The sequence below is a fragment of the Streptopelia decaocto genome, assembly GCF_964273445.1.
Source record: "Streptopelia decaocto genome assembly, contig: HAP1_SCAFFOLD_2402, whole genome shotgun sequence".
In the NCBI taxonomy this organism is placed as follows: Eukaryota; Metazoa; Chordata; class Aves; order Columbiformes; family Columbidae; genus Streptopelia; species Streptopelia decaocto.
This window is the reverse complement of record NW_028115547.1, coordinates 1-8,450: the sequence shown is the minus strand read 5'-3', so window position 1 is coordinate 8,450 and position 8,450 is coordinate 1. Positions and strand designations below refer to the sequence as shown.

Here is an 8,450-nt window from a genome sequence, read left to right as displayed (position 1 = left end):
CAATGGGGACCCATAGGGACCCATAGAGACCCATAGGGACCATAGAGACCCATAGACCCTGACCCATAGAGACCCCCCATCCCCCCCCTCCATGTACCGGGGGTGGGGGGCGTGGCCTTAACAAGCCCCTCCCCCCCCAGGCCGCGTTCCCGCCCTCCACCCCCCCCGCGCGTCACTTCCTGCCCCACGGCCAATCCCAGCGCTTCTACCACAAGTGATGACGTCACCGCGCCGCTCTGACATCACTTCCTGTCTGCCCCCCCCACCCCTCCCCCATCCCCAATTAACGCCCCAATTAAACAATCTCGTTATTATAGATGATTTGTTTTTAATTTTCCGGCTGATTAACAAACGTTTTGGGGGGGGGGGGTGAATGAGGGGGGGGAGGGGCCCCCCGGAGCCGCCCCTCCCCCCCCCACCCCCCACCACGGGGCGGCCCCGCCCACTCGGGGGGGGAGGGGGGCGTGGCCTATGCGGGGGGGTGGGGCAGGGAGCCCCCCCCCCCCCCCGTTGTTGGTTTAGTGTTGGGGGTCCCGCCCCACGGCGGCTGCGACCTGGGGGGGGATGGGGGGGATGTGGGGCTGGGACCCATAGAGACTCTGCCCCATAGAGACCCATAGAGACCCATAGAGACCCCTGACCCATAGAGACCCATAGAGACCCCGACCCATAGAGAGAGAGACCCCGACCCATAGAGACCCATAGAGACCCATAGAGACCCATAGAGACCCCTGACCCATAGAGACTCTGCCCCATAGAGACCCATAGAGACCCATAGAGAGACCCCTGACCCATAGAGACCCATAGAGACCCATAGAGAGACCCTGACCCATAGAGACCCCTGACCCATAGAGACCCATAGAGACCCATAGAGAGACCCCGACCCATAGAGACCCATAGAGACCCATAGAGAGACCCCGACCCATAGAGAGACCCCAACCCATAGAGACCCATAGAGAGACCCCGACCCATAGAGAGACCCCAACCCATAGAGACCCATAGAGACCCATAGAGACCCATAGAGACCCATAGAGAGACCCTGACCCATAGAGACCCATAGAGACCCATAGAGACCCCGACCCATAGAGACCCCTGACCCATAGAGACCCATAGAGAGACCCTGACCCATAGAGAGACCCCGACCCATAGAGACCCATAGAGAGACCCTGACCCATAGAGAGACCCCTGACCCATAGAGAGACCCCTGACCCATAGAGACCCATAGAGAGACCCTGACCCATAGAGAGACCCCTGACCCATAGAGACCCTGACCCATAGAGACCCATAGAGAGACCCCTGACCCATAGAGAGACCCCTGACCCATAGAGACCCATAGAGAGACCCCTGACCCATAGAGACCCATAGAGACCCATAGAGAGACCCCTGACCCATAGAGACCCATAGAGAGACCCCGACCCATAGAGAGACCCTGACCCATAGAGACCCATAGAGACCCATAGAGAGACCCCTGACCCATAGAGACCCATAGAGAGACCCTGACCCATAGAGAGACCCCTGACCCATAGAGACCCTGACCCATAGAGACCCATAGAGAGACCCTGACCCATAGAGAGACCCCTGACCCATAGAGACCCATAGAGAGACCCCTGACCCATAGAGAGACCCCTGACCCATAGAGACCCATAGAGAGACCCTGACCCATAGAGAGACCCCTGACCCATAGAGACCCATAGAGACCCATAGAGACCCATAGAGAGACCCCTGACCCATAGAGAGACCCCTGACCCATAGAGACCCATAGAGACCCATAGAGAGACCCTGACCCATAGAGACCCATAGAGACCCATAGAGAGACCCCTGACCCATAGAGACCCATAGAGAGACCCCTGACCCATAGAGACCCCTGACCCATAGAGACCCATAGAGACCCCTGACCCATAGAGAGACCACGACCCATAGAGACCCATAGAGAGACCCCTGACCCATAGAGAGACCCCTGACCCATAGAGACCCATAGAGACCCATAGAGAGACCCCTGACCCATAGAGACCCATAGAGACCCATAGAGAGACCCTGACCCATAGAGACCCATAGAGACCCATAGAGAGACCCCTGACCCATAGAGACCCATAGAGAGACCCCTGACCCATAGAGACCCCTGACCCATAGAGACCCATAGAGACCCCTGACCCATAGAGAGACCACGACCCATAGAGACCCATAGAGAGACCCTGACCCATAGAGACCCATAGAGAGACCCCTGACCCATAGAGACCCATAGAGAGACCCCTGACCCATAGAGAGACCACGACCCATAGAGACCCATAGAGACCCATAGAGAGACCCCTGACCCATAGAGAGACCCCTGACCCATAGAGAGACCACGACCCATAGAGACCCATAGAGAGACCCCTGACCCATAGAGACCCATAGAGACCCCTGACCCATAGAGACCCATAGAGACCCCTGACCCATAGAGAGACCACGACCCATAGAGACCCCCTCTGCCCCATAGACCCCCCCAGCCCCACAGATCCCCCCAGCCCCACAGACCCCCCCAGCCCCATAGATTGCCCCACAGATCCCCCAGCCCCATAGATCCCCCCCAGCCCCACAGACCCCCTCTGCCCCACAGATCCCCCAGCCCCACAGACCCCCCCAGCCCCACAGATCCCCCAGCCCCACAGACCCCCTCTGCCCCACAGACCCCCCCAGCCCCACAGACCCCCCAGCCCCATAGATCCCCCAGCCCCATAGATTGCCCCACAGATCCCACCTGGCCCCTATTTGGCCATGGCCTTGATGGCGACAGCAGCTTCTTCTGTCATGGCCGACAGCACCGTGATCTGTGGGGAGCGACCCACAGCGACCCATAGCGACCCACATCCTGCCCCATAGCGACCCACAGCGACCCACAGCGACCCATAGCGACCCACATCCTGCCCCACAGCGACCCACAGCGACCCACAGCGACCCATAGCGACCCACAGCGACCCACAGCGACCCATAGTGACCCATAGCGACCCACAGCGACCCACAGCGACCCATAGTGACCCATAGCGACCCATAGCGACCCACAGCGACCCACATCCTGCCCCATAGCGACCCATAGCGACCCATAGCGACCCACAGCGACCCACAGCGACCCACAGCGACCCATAGTGACCCATAGCGACCCACAGCGACCCACAGCGACCCATAGTGACCCACAACTGACCCACAGCGACCCACAGCGACCCATAGCGACCCACAGCGACCCATAGCGACCCACATCCTGCCCCATAGCGACCCACAGCGACCCACAGCGACCCATAGCGACCCACATCCTGCCCCACAGCGACCCACAGCGACCCACAGCGACCCATAGCGACCCACAGCGACCCACAGCGACCCATAGTGACCCATAGCGACCCACAGCGACCCACAGCGACCCATAGTGACCCATAGCGACCCACAGCGACCCACAGCGACCCACAGCGACCCATAGTGACCCATAGCGACCCACAGCGACCCACAGCGACCCATAGTGACCCACAACTGACCCACAGCGACCCACAGCGACCCATAGCGACCCACAGCGACCCATAGCGACCCACATCCTGCCCCACAGCGACCCACAGCGACCCACAGCGACCCATAGCGACCCACAGCGACCCACAGCGACCCATAGTGACCCATAGCGACCCACAGCGACCCACAGCGACCCATAGTGACCCATAGCGACCCATAGCGACCCACAGCGACCCACATCCTGCCCCATAGCGACCCATAGCGACCCATAGCGACCCACAGCGACCCACAGCGACCCACAGCGACCCATAGTGACCCATAGCGACCCACAGCGACCCACAGCGACCCATAGTGACCCACAACTGACCCACAGCGACCCACAGCGACCCATAGCGACCCACAGCGACCCATAGCGACCCACATCCTGCCCCATAGCGACCCACAGCGACCCACATCTGACCCATAGCGACCCACAGCGACCCATAGCGACCCACAGCGACCCACAGCGACCCATAGTGACCCATAGCGACCCACAGCGACCCACAGCGACCCATAGTGACCCATAGCGACCCATAGCGACCCACAGCGACCCACATCCTGCCCCATAGCGACCCATAGCGACCCATAGCGACCCACAGCGACCCACAGCGACCCACAGCGACCCATAGTGACCCATAGCGACCCACAGCGACCCACAGCGACCCATAGTGACCCACAACTGACCCACAGCGACCCACAGCGACCCATAGCGACCCACAGCGACCCATAGCGACCCACATCCTGCCCCATAGCGACCCACAGCGACCCACATCTGACCCATAGCGACCCACAGTGACCCATAGCGACCCACAGTGACCCACATCCTGCCCCATAGCGACCCACATCTGACCCATAGCGACCCATAGCGACCCACAGTGACCCATAGCGACCCACAGCGACCCATAGCGACCCATAGCGACCCACATCTGACCCATAGCGACCCATAGCGACCCACAGTGACCCATAGCGACCCACAGCGACCCACAGCGACCCACATCTGACCCATAGCGACCCATAGTGACCCATAGCGACCCACAGTGACCCATAGCGACCCATAGCGACCCACAGCGACCCATAGTGACCCATAGCGACCCACAGCGACCCATAGCGACCCACAGCGACCCATAGCGACCCATAGCGACCCACAGCGACCCATAGTGACCCATAGCGACCCACAGCGACCCACAGCGACCCACAGCGACCCATAGCGACCCACAGCGACCCACAGCGACCCACAGCGACCCATAGCGACCCATAGCGACCCATAGTGACCCATAGCGACCCATAGCGACCCACATCTGACCCATAGCGACCCATAGCGACCCACATCTGACCCACATCTGACCCATAGCGACCCACAGTGACCCATAGCGACCCACATCTGACCCATAGCGACCCATAGTGACCCATAGCGACCCACAGCGACCCATAGCGACCCACAGCGACCCATAGTGACCCATAGCGACCCACAGCGACCCACAGCGACCCATAGTGACCCATAGCGACCCACAGCGACCCACAGCGACCCATAGCGACCCACAGCGACCCACAGCGACCCATAGCGACCCACAGCGACCCACAGCGACCCACAGCGACCCACAGTGACCCATAGCGACCCACAGCGACCCATAGCGACCCATAGCGACCCACAGCGACCCACAGCGACCCACATCTGACCCACAGTGACCCACATCTGACCCATAGCGACCCATAGCGACCCATAGTGACCCATAGCGACCCATAGCGACCCACAGCGACCCACATCTGACCCACAGTGACCCACATCTGACCCATAGCGACCCATAGCGACCCACATCTGACCCATAGCGACCCACAGTGACCCATAGCGACCCACATCCTGCCCCATAGCGACCCACAGTGACCCACAGCTGCCCCATAGCGCCCCCCAAGTACCAGCATCTCCCCCCACAGTTGTATTTCTGGTCCATCCCCCTCCCCATTCCCCGGCCCCATAGCAACCCATAGTGAACCCCAGCCCCATAGCTGCCCCATAGCCACCCCATAGCACCCCATAACCGCCCCATAGTGCCCCATAACCACCCCATAACCACCCCATAACCACCCCATAGCGCCCCATAGATTGCCCCATAAGTACCAGGATCTCCTCCCCGCAGTCGTATTTCTGCTCGATCTCCCTCCCCATTCCCCAGCCCCATAGCGCATCCCAGCCCCATAGCGCCCCATAACCACCCCATAGTGCCCCATAACCACCCCATAACCACCCCACAGCGCCCCACGGCTGCCCCATAGCGCCCCATAACCACCCCATAGCGCCCCATAACCGCCCCATAGTGCCCCATAACCACCCCATAACCACCCCATAACCACCCCATAGCGCCCCATAGATTGCCCCATAAGTACCAGGATCTCCTCCCCGCAGTCGTATTTCTGCTCGATCTCCCTCCCCATTCCCCAGCCCCATAGCGCATCCCAGCCCCATAGCGCCCCATAACCACCCCATAGTGCCCCATAACCACCCCATAACCACCCCACAGCGCCCCACGGCTGCCCCATAGCGCCCCATAACCACCCCATAGCGCCCCATAACCGCCCCATAACTGCCCCATAACCACCCCATAACCACCCCATAGCGCCCCATAACCGCCCCATAGTGCCCCATAGATTGCCCCATAAGTACCAGGATCTCCTCCCCACAGTCGTATTTCTGCTCGATCTCCCTCCCCATTCCCCAGCCCCATAGCGCCCCATAACCACCCCATAGCGCCCCATAACCACCCCATAACCACCCCACAGCGCCCCACAGCGCCCCCGGTACCAGTATCTCCTCCCCGCAGTCGTATTTCTGCTCGATCTCCCGCCCCAGCTCTCCCTCCGGCAGCCGCAGATCCTCCCGAACCTCCCCCGAGTCCTGGAGCAGCGACAGGTACCCGTCCTGGATCCCGATCAGCTGGGGGGCAGACCCACAGAGTGACCCACAGATCAGTGACCCACAGACAGGTACCCGTCCTGGATCCCGATCAGCTGTGGGGCAGACCCATAGATCAGTGACCCACACATTGACCCACAGAGTGACCCACAGATCAGTGACCCACAGACAGGTACCCGTCCTGGATCCCGATCAGCTGGGGGGCAGACCCACAGAGTGACCCACAGATCAGTGACCCACAGACAGGTACCCGTCCTGGATCCCGATCAGCTGTGGGGCAGACCCATAGATTGACCCATAGATCAGTGACCCACAGAGTGACCCACAGAGTGACCCACAGAGTGACCCACAGACAGGTACCCGTCCTGGATCCCGATCAGCTGGGGGGCAGACCCATAGATTGACCCACACATTGACCCATAGAGTGACCCACAGACAGGTACCCGTCCTGGATCCCAATGAGCTGGGGGGCAGACCCACACATTGACCCACAGATCAGTGACCCACAGAGTGACCCACAGACAGGTACCCGTCCTGGATCCCGATCAGCTGTGGGGCAGACCCATAGATTGACCCACACATTGACCCACAGATCAGTGACCCACAGACAGGTACCCGTCCTGGATCCCGATCAGCTATGGGGCAGACCCACACATTGACCCATAGATCAGCGATGTGTGGGGCAGACCCATAGATTGACCCACAGATCAGTGACCCACACATTGACCCACAGAGTGACCCACAGACAGGTACCCGTCCTGGATCCCGATCAGCTGGGGGGAGACCCATAGATTGACCCACAGATCAGTGACCCACACATTGACCCATAGATCAGTGACCCACACATTGACCCATAGATCAGTGACCCACACATTGACCCACAGATCAGTGACCCACAGAGTGACCCACAGACAGGTACCCGTCCTGGATCCCGATGAGCTGTGGGGCAGACCCATAGATTGTGAATGTGTGGGGCAGACCCATAGAGTGACCCACAGATTGACCCATAGATCAGTGATGTGTGGGGCAGACCCACAGAGTGACCCACAGATTGTGAATGTGTGGGGCAGACCCATAGATTGACCCACAGACAGGTACCCGTCCTGGATCCCGATCAGCTATGGGGCAGACCCATAGATTGACCCATAGATCAGTGATGTGTGGGGCAGACCCACAGATTGACCCACAGATCAGCCATGTGTGGGGCAGACCCACACATTGACCCATAGATCAGTGAATGTGTGGGGCAGACCCATAGATTATTGAATGTCCCAGCCCCACACTTGGGGGTCCCAGAATCACACTTGGGGGTCTCAGCCCCACACTTGGGGGTCCCAGCCCCACACTTGGGGGTCCCGCCCCACACTTGGGGGTCCCGCCCCCCACCTGGAAGTCGTTGCGTTTGATGTTGGGCACGTCCATGTTGTGGGTGGACGGGCAGATGTCCTCGTACTTCTTGCCCGTGAAGATGTCGATGCCCACCAGGTGCACCTGAAAACGGGGCGAAAACGAGCGATTTTGGGCAAATTTGGGGCATTTTGGGGGTTCACGACACCCCCGGATCTCAATGGGTCCATATTGATGATTTTTGGGGCGATTTTGGGGCGTTTTGGGGGGATTTTGGGGCTTTTTGGGCCTAGTTGGGCCTAGTAGAGACCTATTCGGGCCTAGTACCTTGTTCAGTCAATATTTGAGCATTTTTGGGGCAAATTTGCGCAAATTTGGGTCATTTGGGGGCTTCACGACACCCCCAGATCTCAGTGGGTCCATATTGACCATTTTTGGGGTGATTTTGGGGCATTTTGGGGCGTTTTTGGGGCATTTTGGGACTAATTGGGGCCTATTCGGGCCTAGTTTGAGCCTAGTACATTGTTGAGTAAATATTTGCTCATTTTTGGGATAAATTCGGGGGATTTTGGGCAAATTTGGGGCGTTTTGGGGGGTTCACGACACCCCCAGATCTCAATGGGTCCATATTGAACATTTTTGGGGTAATTTTGGGGCGTTTTGGGGCATTTTTGGGGCATTTTGG

General features: G+C 59.6%; 1 protein-coding gene across 1 annotated transcript; it reads right to left on the bottom strand.

Annotated features, from left to right (window-relative positions):
- Positions 1-322: 322 nt before the first annotated feature.
- On the bottom strand, positions 323-7,909 carry LOC309452709 (eukaryotic translation initiation factor 5A-1-like; the record flags this gene model as incomplete). The annotated part of the gene is made up of 4 exons (XM_082077354.1): positions 323-554; positions 2,738-2,807; positions 6,308-6,439; positions 7,805-7,909. Coding segments are annotated over 3 exons (300 nt in total), but the record flags the coding sequence as incomplete, so codon positions are not given.
- Positions 7,910-8,450: the final 541 nt, after the last annotated feature.